The 15,011-nt window shown below is 25.8% G+C and overlaps 3 protein-coding genes across 5 annotated transcripts in view; 2 read left to right on the top strand and 1 right to left on the bottom strand.

Moving 5' to 3' along the window:
- The window catches only part of LOC141528471 (uncharacterized), an 80,649-nt gene extending 71,447 nt beyond the window's left edge, over positions 1-9,202 (top strand). Inside the window, exons 1-3 of one of the 2 annotated variants that reach the window (XM_074244537.1) lie at positions 5,208-5,301; positions 6,859-7,134; positions 8,546-9,202. In XM_074244537.1, coding sequence (XP_074100638.1) covers positions 5,293-5,301; positions 6,859-7,134; positions 8,546-8,878 — 618 coding nt within the window. In that variant the 5' untranslated portion in view covers positions 5,208-5,292 and the 3' untranslated portion in view covers positions 8,879-9,202. Of the gene's footprint in view, positions 1-5,207; positions 5,302-6,858; positions 7,135-8,545 lie in introns of those variants that run through there. The other variant, XM_074244538.1, reaches the window with a different exon arrangement.
- The window catches only part of Cdase (neutral ceramidase), a 71,259-nt gene that overhangs the window by 36,115 nt on the left and 20,133 nt on the right, over positions 1-15,011 (bottom strand). The window lies entirely within an intron of this gene.
- On the top strand, positions 11,846-14,324 carry LOC141528474 (cuticle protein-like). Its single transcript, XM_074244546.1, has 3 exons — positions 11,846-12,061; positions 13,632-13,805; positions 13,947-14,324. The coding sequence occupies exons 1-3, from the start codon at positions 12,047-12,049 to the stop codon at positions 14,229-14,231; spliced, it is 474 nt and encodes a 157-aa protein (XP_074100647.1). The 5' UTR covers positions 11,846-12,046; the 3' UTR covers positions 14,232-14,324.

Below are 15,011 nucleotides of genomic sequence, written 5' to 3'. Positions count from 1 at the left end.
AATATACTGTAAGATTACAAAGAAAGTTTGGAATACAAATGTTGAGATTGTTTAAATTCAATTAAAGAATGAATTTCATTTTATTTGTTCTCAGTGATAAAAATTATAAAAGTTTTATGGTAGTGAAAATAAATAAAAGCAAACAATATTCTATTTATAAATGACATTGATTTATTTTTAACTAATTACTATTCATAATTGAATTAATAATTTTATGATGAGTATTAAATTTATATAATGATGAATTTCTGTTGGATTGGTGACATTTAACTAAAAATTTTCGGAAAATTAATAAATTTAGGGTATTAAAATTTCGTACACAGAAAAAAAGGTTCACTTGAGCCAAGAAAATATTTTTCTTCCTAATTAATTTATTGAGCGAAAGAAAAATTTTTTTTGACACAAGAAATTTTACTTATTCCAAAAAATTAATTCTCTTGCTTTAAGAAATAGGTATCTTGATCCAAAAAAATTTATTTAAGTCAAAAAAGTCTTCTTGTTTTGAGAAAATTCAGCCTCTTGCTTCAAAAAATTTAGTTCTTGATAGAAGTGCATTTTCTTGTCTTGAAAAAATTTTTCTCTTGCTCCAAAAAATTAAATATAAAGATAGAAGTAAATTTTCATTAATATTTTTATTGATTAACATGTCAAATGGAAAGATCAAATAATATTGAATCATTTTTTTTCATTCAATATGTATAATTGCACGCTAAAATAATATAAAATGGATATCAAATATTCAAGAGAAAAATTTTCTCAAGGTGAGAAAATTTTTTTCTTAGCAGAAGTAGGTGGCGCTGCTTTTCTAAAGTATCTAAAAATCTTGATCAAATATAAAAATTTATTGTATCAAGTATCCTCTAAATTAAAATACATGATAGTCTTGAAGTTAGTTAAAGGTCTAAACTCGCAAAAAACGGGCCACGAGTCATTATTGGTTTAAATTTAGGCGCGCGCGTAGCGCGAAATTCAAATTTCTAGTTTATGATAATTTGAATTAAGAAAAAAATACTTCCACCAAAAATAGAATTTCAAGAAAAATTTTTACTTCGGCCAACACAACTTCGGTCTTCTTTCAGGCATCCGAAAATTTTCTTTAGCCAAGAATTTTGCTCTCCAGTCAAGAAATTTTTCTTTCTGTGTACCATTATTTAATATTATAACTTTCTGACATAAAAACATGACTACGCTTTTTCGAGAGAAATTGAAAAATTAATATGTAATTATAAATGATTTATTAACAATTTATAGCGTAATTTTCAATAATTTTATCTATAAACAAAATAGAAAACAAGATATTTATCCCGAGTAATCAGTGCCGTCAATTGACTGTTGGAATTGTTGTAAGCGCGATAACTATCTAAGGACATTAGAAATTGGTCTAATTTTTTTATAACTTTTCATGATATGCTGAATTTTCTCAAAACAAGAAGATTTTCTTGACTTAAATAAATTTTCTTGGATCAAGATACATATTTCTTAAAGCAAGAAAATTAATTTTGTTGGAATAAGTGAAATTTTTGTGTCAAAAAAATTTTTTTTCGTTCAAGAAAATAATTAGGAAGAAAAATATTTTCTTGGCTCAAAAGAACCTTATTTTCTGTGTATGATAGTAAAGCACTCTATACAAATTACTAAATTTTTTTTTAATACTGTAAACTTTAAGTAAAATATTTCTAATACTAAAATTTTGTCAAAAATTTAATTGTCTATCAAACCAATAAATGTATTTTAATAATAACTAATACAACTATTGAAGCAACCGATTTCCGTACCGCGATAAATTACATAAAAAGTGAGATTTATTAAATAATAATTCCATCAGCAATAAAATAAATCATTAAACCACGTGTGCGGTTACAGTTCCATAGATATACATTGTTATCCAACATAAGAAAATATTATGACATGACTTTTCTCCGCGAGATGGTCGGAACCTTTAGATTACAATCGTTAGCCATTACACAAACTTATAAATATAAGAAATTATCCAAGTGTATTATGGTAAAGAAAACCTACACCGTAACCCTTTATCGAAATGCTTTCATTTGCTTGATCCATATCCAGAGAATATATAATAATATCGGCTCTTCAATACTAATACTTAGGAACAAAATAAAAGTGAATGCTCTAGATACCGACCGTGCACTTCGATTTTAAATGGCAGATGTACAAATCCCACGGATCTTACGAAATATTTTACCGTAAATAATTTTATTTTATTAAATTATTCAATCTAAATTATCGCCTGAATATAATTTCATTTAATTAAATAACTTCTTATTTTGCTTAAAATAATATATCTGTTAAAACGGTCTTATTTTATTGTTTTACTCTAGGACTATTTATCAAATATAATTTTTTATTTTAATTAGCTCACTTTACATATTTCGAGATTTCGTTGGTATTATGATTATTATAATATGCTGGCTGTCTAGTATTATGTCGTTGACGTTACATTAGTAAAATGTTTAACAACTTTTACGAAACATTATTACCACACTTAAATATAAATATAAATATAAATATATGTGTTTAAGCGTATAGCATTCACATTATATGTATGAATCCTGGGACTTGGTAATAAATGTATGTTCATATTCAACTCCGTAGTTCCGCCGATATATCGGTGCAAATGTTACATTACATATTAGGATGTCATGCCTGTTGTCCTTATAATGTGGACATTTCACTTATGACAAAACTGAATTTTTACAAAGAAATTTTTTATTTTCATTAAAGAAGTTACTTACTTAAGAGAAAATTATTACGTCTTGTAATAAATGACTCTCGACAAAAAAAAAAAAAAAAAAAAAAAAGACAGTATCCAAGTTAATAATATTCATTAAATTAACAAAATTTTGTCCTGAAATCTAAATTTCGTAATAAAATGTTTTGATATGGTCATATGTGGCCAATTTTAATATCTTACCATATATGGTCTGATCTGATCATATATGGCCATATCTATCAATCTATCTATACTAATGAATGGAGAGTCGGTTTTTTTGGTCGTTTATCCCGTGTAAAAAAAAGTAGTTTCAAAATTATCATTTGTTTAAGATCTTAAATGTAACACAAACCAAAACTATTTGAAGACTTTTTTGAGACGCCAAAAAAAAAAAAAAAAAAATTCCGAGAGCAGATTTTTTTAATTTGGTTCTCAAATTTGAAAATTAATTTTTAGACAATTTTACGACTTTCTAACCGCTACATTTTTGAGTACATTCTTTTGAAATTATTGAAAGGTTATTTTCGGACAATTTTAAGATTTTTTTTTAAATATTTAAAAAAATTTTTAAGACTATTTTAAGACTCTCTATAATAATTTTAAAAATCTGCTCTCGGAATTTTTTTTTGACGTCTTAAAAAAGTCTTGGTTTGTGTCTCGTTTAAAATCTTAAACAAACGACAATTTTAAGACGACTTTTTTTTTACACGGGATGATGCAAAAACTAATGAACCGATCGGAATAATACTTATACCATATATGAATCAACATGGGAGTATCGAGTCATATTTAAATACATTCAGCCATATATATCCTAGTATAGCCACTTTTCATATCAACCCAAGTACGGACATAGTGAGAAAAATTAAATACCTATCAGACCATATGAGAAGATTTTTTTTCCGACAGTAACAATGAAAAAATTAAAATTGTATAAAATTCAATAAATTTAATAAAATTTTGTACCATAAATTTTATAAAAATTCAGCTAGAAATAAAATTTTTTTTTTAAATAATTTTACACAATGTAAATGTTTTATTAACTATTTCATGGTTATGCAAATTCTTTAGATCATTGAAAAAATGAACAAATACTTGAAAATTTTGCAATGCAATAAAAAAAAAGTATAAACTTTAAATTAAAATAAACATTTTAAGAAATTAATGAGCTAAAAATTTATTTTGTAATTATGATGCGTGCATTGCATCGTTACGACAATCAATGAGTAAAATGACGATTCTTTAATTAATTAATCCCGTTATTTGCATTGCTTGAAATTGAATATAATAGTCGAAACTCTTTGTCAAAAAACACACGATCGTACAAATTCTTTAATCGATCAATGGTAATAAAACTATTTAAATTTTTATTTTACCTTTTTATGACACAATTTTTATAATCTGATCTTTTTATTTTTAATTGCACTGTCAATATTTTTTCGAAATTGCTCGAGCAGTAAAATTAAAAAAAAAAATTTTTTTTCATCTCAAAAAAACACACCTTGTAATATTTATTCAAAATTAGATAAAAATTCTGCTAGTTGCAATATCAGTTGGACATTCACTACTGTAATACAAAATCATGCACAGAAAAAAAAATTAACTTAAATCAAGAGAATAATTCTTGAACCAAGAAAATAATTTTGAAAAGTTTCATTGTCTTGAATCAAGACGAAAAATTTTTAAATCAAGTATAATTTACTTAAACCGAGAAAAATTTCTTCGTTTAAGAATTTTTTTACTCAAATTAAGAAGATGAAATTCTTCAAAATTATTTACTTGATTCAAATTTATTTTTTTTTTGTGTATAACAAAATTTTTAGTATTTGTTATTTAATTGTTGTCATCATTAATAATGCATATGGTTTAATTAAAAACTAAAATTAAAAAAAAAAACACTTGCGTGAGGCAATAAATTTTTATTTTACTAAATCGGTTAAAAATAATTTACTAAATCGATAAAAATAAATTGAATAGGGTAATAAAAAGTAAAGACTCTTATATAACTCCACTCAAATAAATGACTTAATTTTGTAAATTAGATAAAAATAATTGAATGTGATATTAAAAAATAAAACTAGTAAGTAATGAAGAAGAAGAAATCATGATAAAATATAACTTATTCAAAATAAATAAGTAATAATTTTCGAATGTTACTTAAATCCGTGACTAATGTGTTACTTTTTGGGCTTAGGTGCTCCGGTTTATTAATGAATTAAATTTACGTATGTATCTTCTCGTGAGAGGACGAGGAGAAAGAGTGTAAACCTTGAAGCTTGAAGCAACACAAGAGTTTACTGAAGAATCGCGGGATGTTATGTCGTGTGTACTTAGTCCATTGCTAAGTACTGGTACGGAGGAGGGTATCCACCTGGTATAGTGTGTCTTCAAGCCGGAACGAATAGTTACGGTGGGAGATGGATATAAGACCATCAGACAGGGATGATGACTATCAGTGTCTTCTTGCGCCTCGTACGTCAGTGAAATAGAAACAACTCTTGTTTTTTTATTTTTTTAATATTTTTTTTTTCTGTAATCAAGTTATAGAGGTTTTGTAAATCATGATTAAGGTACGCGAGTGCTTTTTTTTATTGAAGTGATTTTTTATTTTTCATGTGAAAATTTTTATTTCTTGTACTTAATGATTTATATTTTAATATTAATTTTTAAGAAATTCAAAAAATATTATGTTGGAATTGGTAGTCAAAATTTTTTATTAAAAATGCAATTTAAAAATTTTTTATTTTAAAACAATTGCAAGGATTGTTTATGTAAATTAAAAAAATTTTTTAATTAAAAAATTCATAAGTTTAAAAAGGAAAAAAAATAAAAAAATCGAAGGAATGCAATTTATTATTTTTGAATTTTAAAAATTACTGAACTTATTTATTGACATTAAATTGATCAAAATTTTTTAAGAAAAATTTATTAAATTATGTCAGTTAGAAAAATTTTAATTGCGTTTATATCAGGAAATTAAATTTTATCACGGGCAAGCACGCGGATTTTGCATAATGCTTTAACGTAATTCCTTTACTTATATTGTAAAATGAAATTTTCTCGAAGAATTTTAGTCAGATAAAAAATGGAAATATTTAAGTATAAAAAAAAGTAACTCAACTTTTAATTTTTCAAAATTTTTACTGCTTGCTATTAAACAAATTATTTTAGTACACAGAAAAAAAAAACTTCTTGCACCAAGAAAATTTTAAGGAAGACAAAAGTCATTTCGGCGCAAGGAGAAATTTTTTTGGCTCAAGAAATTTTGAATTTATTTAAGAAATTTTCAATATTTTCTTGGGCCAAGAAAATTTACTCTCCAGTCAAAAATGCATTTTTAGTGTACAAAAAATTAAAAAAGATTGAATTAATTTCTCTTTTTTGACTTTATTCAAGAAATTTTTAATATTTTTTTGAGTCAAAAAAATTTACCCTCTAGTCAAGAATTTTTTTTTTTCAGTGTAGAAAAAATTTTAAAAATTTTATGTTAAAATTGAATTAATTTCTCTTTTTTTCCTTTTTTCAAGAAATTATTAATATTTTCTTGAGCCAAAAAAATTTACCCTCCAGTCAAGAATTTTTTTTTTCAATGTACAAAAAATTAAAAAAATTTTATATTGAAATTGAATTAATTTCTCTTTTTTAAATCCCAAAATTTTTAATGAAAAAATTTTAAAAATCATTCAAAATTTCCTCTCATAATTCAACAATCAATAAAAAATGATTACTCGTTAAAAAAAAATTCCTGAATAGACCAAAATAATAATCATTAATCACACTATCGATTATTTTGTAATTTATCTGAGAAAGTGATGAGTATTTAAAAACACTCGCGAGACTCTTTACATAAAAAAAAGTATTAATACATAAGTATAACTCTTTGAAACTAAAATAACTTGACAAAGAAAGTACAAATATACTATTACTATTATAAATGACAAGGAAGTGCGTCTCAACACATATACTTTCCCATTTACTCATTTCCGCGTCAATCTTACTACGGACTTTTCAATAACATAAATAAATCTCAGCTTATACAAACTGTGACATTTATTCTTATCCCATTAAGAATAAAATTACCCAATAAATCGCTGATAATTAAAATAATAAAAATCTGATAATTGCAGATACTGAGTTTATTACTAGCGTCAGGGATGTGTAGCGCGGTGCTGATAGGACACAACGGCGGGCATGGTAATTTCTATCCTGACTACTCTGGTTACGAAGGAGTAAGCAACGATTACGAAGGACATCACGTTCTACCGACAGTTTCAGTCCCAATTCACGCCGTTTCAGCAGCTCCGTTCCACGCCGTCAATCATCACGATATTCATCACCACGATCTCCACCCACATCACGCTCCTAGTGAGCATCACGATCATAGCGAGGATCATGACTACTATGTAAGTCTTTATAATTAAAATTACATTAAAGAAAAAGTTACTCTTTTCCTTGTGAATTAATTTCATTATTTTTAAATTATCATTATTATTTAATAAAGAGATAATTATTATTCCTTCGCCATAATATTTTATGGGTATGAGGTCTCATACCATCAGAAAAAATTTTAAGTGAAAATACTCCAACTAAAATTTTATTTTGACAATTTTTGTTAGAGAATGTGTAAAGTTTATTATTATTAATTTTAGATTTTTAAGTTAATTGGCTATCCAGTCTTATACAACAATTTTTTTTCTCCAATTATTCGTAATATTTTTAGCCTGTATTTCCCTCCAGGCATAAAAAATTTAGCCACTATTTAAGAGAAAAATAAAGTATATCATTGGCTTTAAAAAAAATGTATTGAAGTATACCGTCGGCTTTAAAAATGTATTGGAAGCAGGTTAAAGAAAAAATATGTAGATAAAAAATTAACATCACTAGAAATTTAAATAGCGCGCTACGCGCGCGCCTAAATTTTAACTAATTACGAATCGTGGCCCGTTTTTTGCGAGTTTCGACCTTTGACTAACTTCAAGACTATCATGTATTTTAATTTAGAGGATTACTATATTCGAGCTATAATTCATGGCTGAGTATGTCATTGATAGATGACTGAATAGTAATCATAGATAGCTTAACAAGTAGAGCCTTTGGCACGTAACCCAAAGATCCAGATTCGAGTCTTGGTCTAGGCCATCCGAATTATTTTACAATCAAATTTATCTTTAATGACAGATTTAGATATGAATTGTGGCTAAATTGTTGTCTAAAAATTAGAGAAAAAAAAATTGTTGTATTAGACTGGGCAGCCAATTAACTGAAAAATCTAAAAGTATTATAGACCAGTCTTTAGAAGAAAAGTAAAGTATATCATTGGATTTAATATCCAGTCCCTACGATTGCAGTTTTATATTTCTCTCCTAGATAAAGAAGAATTTTGAAAAAAACGCTCTGCTACGTAATAGATTTTTTAATTTTTTAATTCTACTTCGTACAATGATAAAAAAATTGATTTGACTCAAGAACCAAACTCTTGAAGCAAGAATACCATTTTGAAAATGAAGAAAATGATTTTCTTGAGTCAAGAGAATAAATTCTTGAAACAAGAAAATTTTCTTAGGCCAAGAATAATTTCTTACTTCAAGAATTTATTCTCTTGACTCAAAAAAATCATTTTCTTCATTTTCAAAATGATATTCTTGCTTCAAGAGTTTGGCTCTGGAGTCAAGTCAATTTTTTTATCAGTGTGCCAAAGCCTTTTTTTTTCGAAATTTTTATTTGTTTAAAAGAAAAACATAAAGCTGCAATAACAATTTATTAAATTATTATTATTATTATTATTAAAATTGAATTTTTTTTTTTTTAATTAAGTCACACCCAAAATATACTTTCAACTACGGAGTACATGATCCACATACCGGAGACGTTAAAACGCAACATGAAATACGTGACGGCGATGTTGTACACGGATCTTACAGCGTTAACGAACCCGATGGCAGTGTAAGGATCGTCGAGTACACAGCGGATGATCACAACGGTTTCAACGCTGTTGTTAAGAAAGTTGAGCCTTCTTTGCACCCGGCACCTCATCATCATACTGTCGCTCATCATCATCCAGCTCCTGCGCCAGTTCATGTCGGAAAATACGTATCCGCGGGTCCCGATTACTACGGCTATGAATTTGATAAACATCACTTAATATGATTATTGTAAACATATTTTTTTTATATGTTTATAAATATTATATTATTTAAGTATTTTTTAGAGCTTAATTATTAACTAATGTAAAAAATTTTTAAAATGAGATAACTAATGTACTTCCGGAGATGAAGAACATGTGCAATCTTATTATACGACTCAATGCCAATGAAAAGTTTGTTTTGAGAATTTACTAATTAATAGTATTTCTTTTTTATTTTATTTTTAGGCTACTTCCAAAATGTGTTCCAATATTTTTTTATAGAAAAGTATTTTTTTTTATTGTATATTCGTATTATTTTTTACTTTTTCATGTATGTTGTATTAATAAAAAGAAGTATGATATTTTTTGCGTATAAATTATTATTTACAGTGACAATAATTGATTATCAAAATCAGTAAGAAAATTAACAAGCAAGGACAATTTTCACTGATGGGATTTATTTAAATGCAATAAACTATTTATTAAAACACTGAGAAATTTATTTGAGACAGATGTTTATTACCATTCATTAAATTGGTGTTTTGTCTTAATTAGTAGTTATTAACACTCACAAGATCTCGATACAAGAAAAAGTTTATTGTAAATTAAACTTTAATCGTGAATGATTTTTGAAGGAATTATTTCATTAGAAAATTCAAATCTCTTTTAAAAATATTTATACTTCAATTTGGCCATAAAATTATAGAATGTAAATTGATAAATGTATCAAAAATAAAAATTCTTGTACTCAATTTCATTTATACAATTCAAAAATACTTATTTTTTATGTTATTGCTCAAAATTTTGATTATATTTACTTTTGTTTTTTAATTTCAATGTTTCGATTTTATAACTGAAAAAAAAAAAATTTTTTTATTGACCGATAAATTAATTTTAAAAAAATTGTTTTCATTTAATCATTCTATTTTTGATATACTCGAACCAAAAAAAATTTATGATGGTTCAAAAAAAATTCAATTCTGTTGATGTTTTCACTTTTTACAGTAAAATATTTAGACTTCTACCATTTATTTTTTTTTTTTTTTTTATTAATTTATTTAATTTGAACTAGAAATTTGAATATCGCGCCTTAATTTTGACCAATAAGGAATCAAATCCCATTTTTTTGCGAGTTTCAACTATTGACTAACTTCACACTCTCATGTATTTTTATTGTAGGGATAGCAAGGTTCAACAGCCAAATCGTAAAATTATTCAGAGTATAGACGGTAAGGTGTGCTAAAATTCAATTTCCGAAAAGATCTATTTAAAATTGGAATTTTGAGTTCCTTTCTTAACACACAGAAAAAAAAATTTACTTGAATCAAGTAAATAATTTTGAAGAATTTCATCTTCTTGGTTTGAGTTAAAAAATTCTTAAATTAAGAAATTTCACTTGGTTTAAGTACATTTTATTTGATTTAATAATTTTTTGTCTTGATTCAAGACAATGAGCTTCTCCAAAATTATTTTCTTGGTTCAAGAATTTTACTCTTGATTCAAGTTAATTTTTTTTTCAGGGCACATCCGGACCAAATGCGAAAATTTCAGTGAAAATGCTCCTAAACAAAGCTCCTGTTAAAACCGGAACTCAAAATTCCAATTTTAAAAGGTTCTTCACGAAAATTGAATTTTGGCACAACCAAGTGCGTATACACAGATACATGCAAAAAAAAAAAAAAAAAAAAAAAAAATTTCTTGCGCCAAGAAAATTTTAAAGAAACCAAAAGTTATTTTGGAACAAGAAGAAATTTTTTTGACTCAAGAACCTTTGACTTTATTCAAGAAATTTTCAATCTTCCTTAATATTTTCTTAAGCCAAAAAAAATTTACACTCTCTAGTCAAGAATTTTTTTTGTCACTGTAGAACAAGTGCAAAAAATAAATAATAAAAATGTTAAGATTGAGAGATTTATAAAAATTTTCGAATGCTATTGTAATATTCTTAAAAGTGTCTGTAATTCCAACTGAACAAATTATTTTATACTTTACAATTTTACAATTTACTTTCTATCTCAAGATTTAAAAAAATAATATTAAATTTATAAAAAAAAAAAAAAAAAAAAAAACAAGACGAAAAATTTTCAATTGTAAGAATATATTGAGTAATTATTACTCTATTCATAATTGCCACTTGCCAATCTAGTAATTTTTTTTTTTTTTTTTCAAAATTAATAAAAAACGATCAAAAATTTTAATTATTTTAGTAACAATAACTCAAATATAATTAAAACTTTTTAAACCCTGCTGATTGTAAGTCAGTTTCGTTTAATGGTGAAAATAATAAAAACAAATGACAACGCATATTTTTTCGTAAACATTCTTTTCCGCTATATGAACATACAAAATACAAAAACAAGAAAGTTTTAACCTTATGACAAGATAAAATCCAATGTACATAAAAAGTAAATGATATATTTAAGTAATAATTACGAAAGTAGTTCAAAAGAGTTGTATCAGCGTATTATCACATATAATTTTAAATTTAATATTTAAAGTTTCAAAAAAAATAAAAATAGTGAAAGAGTTAAAGCCTTTCGCCTTGACTTTTCTCTAATAAATACGAAAAATAAAATTCAATACACTTAAATACAGTAATTAATAAGTAAATGCGACGTTTAAAATATAAAAGAGAAAAAAAACACATTTACAAGAAGAAATGAAACTTAAGAGGAAGAAAAAGTCGTTACATATTTATAACGCCTTTGTTCATTATGGCTTTGTCGACGTTTTTTTTTTTTTTTGCATCAGTATAAAGCCATTTTCACGAGCGATTTATTGCAAGTATAGAAGACTTCTTAAAAAAAAAAAAAAAAAAATGTAAAAAAAATCTTCGCTAGTGTGAAACTCTTTAGAACGATGAGTAGAACATTTAACAACTATTAGAGAGTCTAGACAAAAGAAATCTGATTGTATGAACGAACATTTACTTCTATTCCATATTTCTTAACTTTTAAACTCGTGATACATCAACCTCTTGCGTATAATGTGTTTCATTAAAAGTGTAAATATTTATGTTTCCAGAAAAAAAAAAAGTTCGTATCGTGTCCTTGCAATTTAGAAACACTTCAATGTCGAAGCACCGATAATCACTCTAGTATGACCATTTTTATTTAGTATAAATACCCTAGAAATATGGATGGAATCTAAGCTGAAGTTATCAGTCTAATTGATCTATTAACTCTATCAACATGTACGCACTTAAGGTAAGATAAACAAATCGAAAGTTTTTTTTAAAAATAACATAGTTTACCTTCTTTTCAAACAATTTTGTCGATTACTTATTAATTTTATGAGTAAAACTCAAAATTAATAATGGTAACAATTTAATATTATTTTTTTTTTACTCGGGCCAGAAACCAAATTTGGTGGCTCCCTGCGTTTTAAATTCAGGATTTACACGGCGAAATGAACAGAGATTTTTCCTATTTTTACAATGTTAACATGGGAATTTTTTCTTTGTTAACATGATAGAAATATCAATGTGACATAGAAAAAATTCATTTATCACTAAAATTTATGTAACTTAATTTAATAATTACAAATTTACATAACAATTTTTTCATTAGAGCAATTTCAAATAATTTAAAAGTAAAACAGTGATATACAGTCGGTTTGTGATAAAAAAATTCGAAGAAATTTTTTTCAAATTTTGCTTTACATTTCGAAAAAATTAAAAATCCAGCAGATTATGGACGGTGTGGCTTAAATTGCCATAACTTTTTCAAAAATTGACTTATCGGGACGTTTTTTTTTTTCAAAATTTTTTTTATTAATGTTCTTTTTGGAGAAAAATAGAAAAAAATTATTCGAACTTATCTTCATCGTTATTTTTTAGATTTTCCGAAAAAACTCCGAATTTATCAATGATAAACATTTTTAATTTCTTTTTTTTTTTCTTTCACATGAAACTTTGACATTTTCTACAAATATCCTGAAAATTTCAGAATGGTTTTTTTTTCGATTTCTGTTTTTTTTCAATTAAAAAAAAAAATTTTTTTGTCATAAATGAATTTTTCATATGTCAAATGGATATTTCTATCATGTTAATAAAAAAAAAAAAATTCCCATAAAAAATTAAGAAAATTTTTATCCCTTAGAACCCAAAAACTATTTTTTTAAATCAAAAAAGATCTTTACAATTTTTTAATTTTTATTGAAGTATCAATTTGATTTAAGGAAAAAAAAATGATTTGGATTAAATCATTAAATCATTACAACATTAAAAATTAGTAAAATAATCATTTTCTCTCAATTTTTGTCGGCAAAATTAAATTTCATTAACTTAAAAAAAAAAAAAAATAACCTATAGAACATATTTTAGCTTTATTATTTTGCTTGAAATATTTTTTTGGCTATGTTTCACAATTTTCACGATTTATCATTGAATTATTAACTTCTACTTTAAAACTTGAAATTCTGGCCTCTGAACAAGAAAATCTTACTATTTTTTCAATAATTAATAATTATAATAAAAATATTGTTTTTAAAACTATTCCTTATCGGAAAGAACGAGCGTAGACGGAATAAGAAGTTTTGCGCTCAGATGAGCTAAAACTTCTTATCTTATTCTTTATAAAACTTTTATTAAAAAAAAGATAAATTGATTTTTTTGTTTCAATCAAAAGAAAATATTTTTCCTTAGCAGAATCAAATACTTTATAAATTTTTTTAAATTCAATATTAATGAATTAAACTAAATTTAAAATATTGATAAAAAAAAATATTATTTTGTTGTTTTATTATTAATTAAATTAATAAAAATGAACATTACAGCTCTTAATGGTTATCCTTTTTATATTCATTATAAAAAGTAAAGCAACACCAGTTGAGTATGAAAATTATGACGACTACGATTCATACAATCAAGACTCTGAGAATAGTTACGAAGAAGAATCATACCCAGATGAAGGATACTCCGGCTATGAATATGATTCACACGATAACTACGTAAGTGCAGTCTAATTAAATATATTTTACGAGCTTGAGTTTTTATTAAGCAAAAGCGAGCACATTATAATATAAACTAATACGCAACTAATTTTTTAATTCTTAATTGTGACCTAATATAGGACTTTGATTCCCCGCTAGGCTCATCCTCGGTACGCTTTTAATTACGGAGTGAATGATCCGTACACGGGGGACGTAAAGAGCCAGGAGGAAGTGCGGGATGGTGATGTTGTCAAAGGATCTTACCGTATAAATGAACCGGATGGAACGATCAGGATTGTCGAGTATACTGCTGATAATCACAACGGATTCAACGCTGTTGTCAAGAAAATTGGACATGCTGTACATCCCATTTCTTCTGTTGCTAAATACCAACCCATTGTTCCTATTCAGCTCCCATTCAACTATCATCGTCATCTTTATTAATTAATAATTATAATTATCTAACACAAGAAATTTATCTTGTTAATTAGTTCGATTTAATGTTAAGGAAAAAATTCATTATTTATATCTTCATGTACTGAAATTAATGTTAATTGTATACAAAATTAAAGATTATATTTATCAAAAATTATCAAAGTTTAAGCAATTTTTCTTAAATCGACCCGTGAAAAAATTTTCTAATTTGGCCATTTAAGAAGATCCAAGTACCCTCCTAGTGTAAAGAATGTTTATAAAAGAAAAATTTAGAAAGCGGTTAATCCTACAGGCCATTCTGACAACTTCCCGCTAATTCCATACTTAAGCGCTCAAAATTACCCTTATTACGGTTTCGAGCTCTTCGAGTTCAAAAATATAATTTTCGTGTCAATATGAGCTCCCTGAGCTCAAAGAAGTAGCTGTTCTATGGTTTTGAGCTCTTCAAGCTCAAAAGTCTGATAGTTTTATAAAACACTATTTTTTGAATTTTCAAACTACAAACTTTTTTTTCAATCTTCAAACTTTCTTCGAAAGAGATAATTCAACGATCATGCGCCACCTGTCGGGAATTGTCAACACTATTTTGGTCGAAAAATTGTGTATGGACATATTATGACCATATCAGGTCATACATGGACTAATCCAATTTTTTTTAAATGGCCATATATGGAGTTATAATATTACTATTTTCAGCCATTATTGGTTCTCTTTACATTTATAAGACGTTGGGTACGTTTAACATACGTTCTTAACGTCCATTATCGTCTTGCTTAAATACTTTTAGTC

The sequence above is a fragment of the Cotesia typhae genome, unplaced genomic scaffold, assembly GCF_013202065.1.
Source record: "Cotesia typhae breed Kobodo isofemale line unplaced genomic scaffold, CoteBio_Ctyphae contig_43, whole genome shotgun sequence".
Classification (NCBI taxonomy): Eukaryota; Metazoa; Arthropoda; class Insecta; order Hymenoptera; family Braconidae; genus Cotesia; species Cotesia typhae.
The sequence above is the reverse complement of the archived record's forward strand: the minus strand, read 5'-3'. Positions and strand labels throughout refer to the sequence as shown.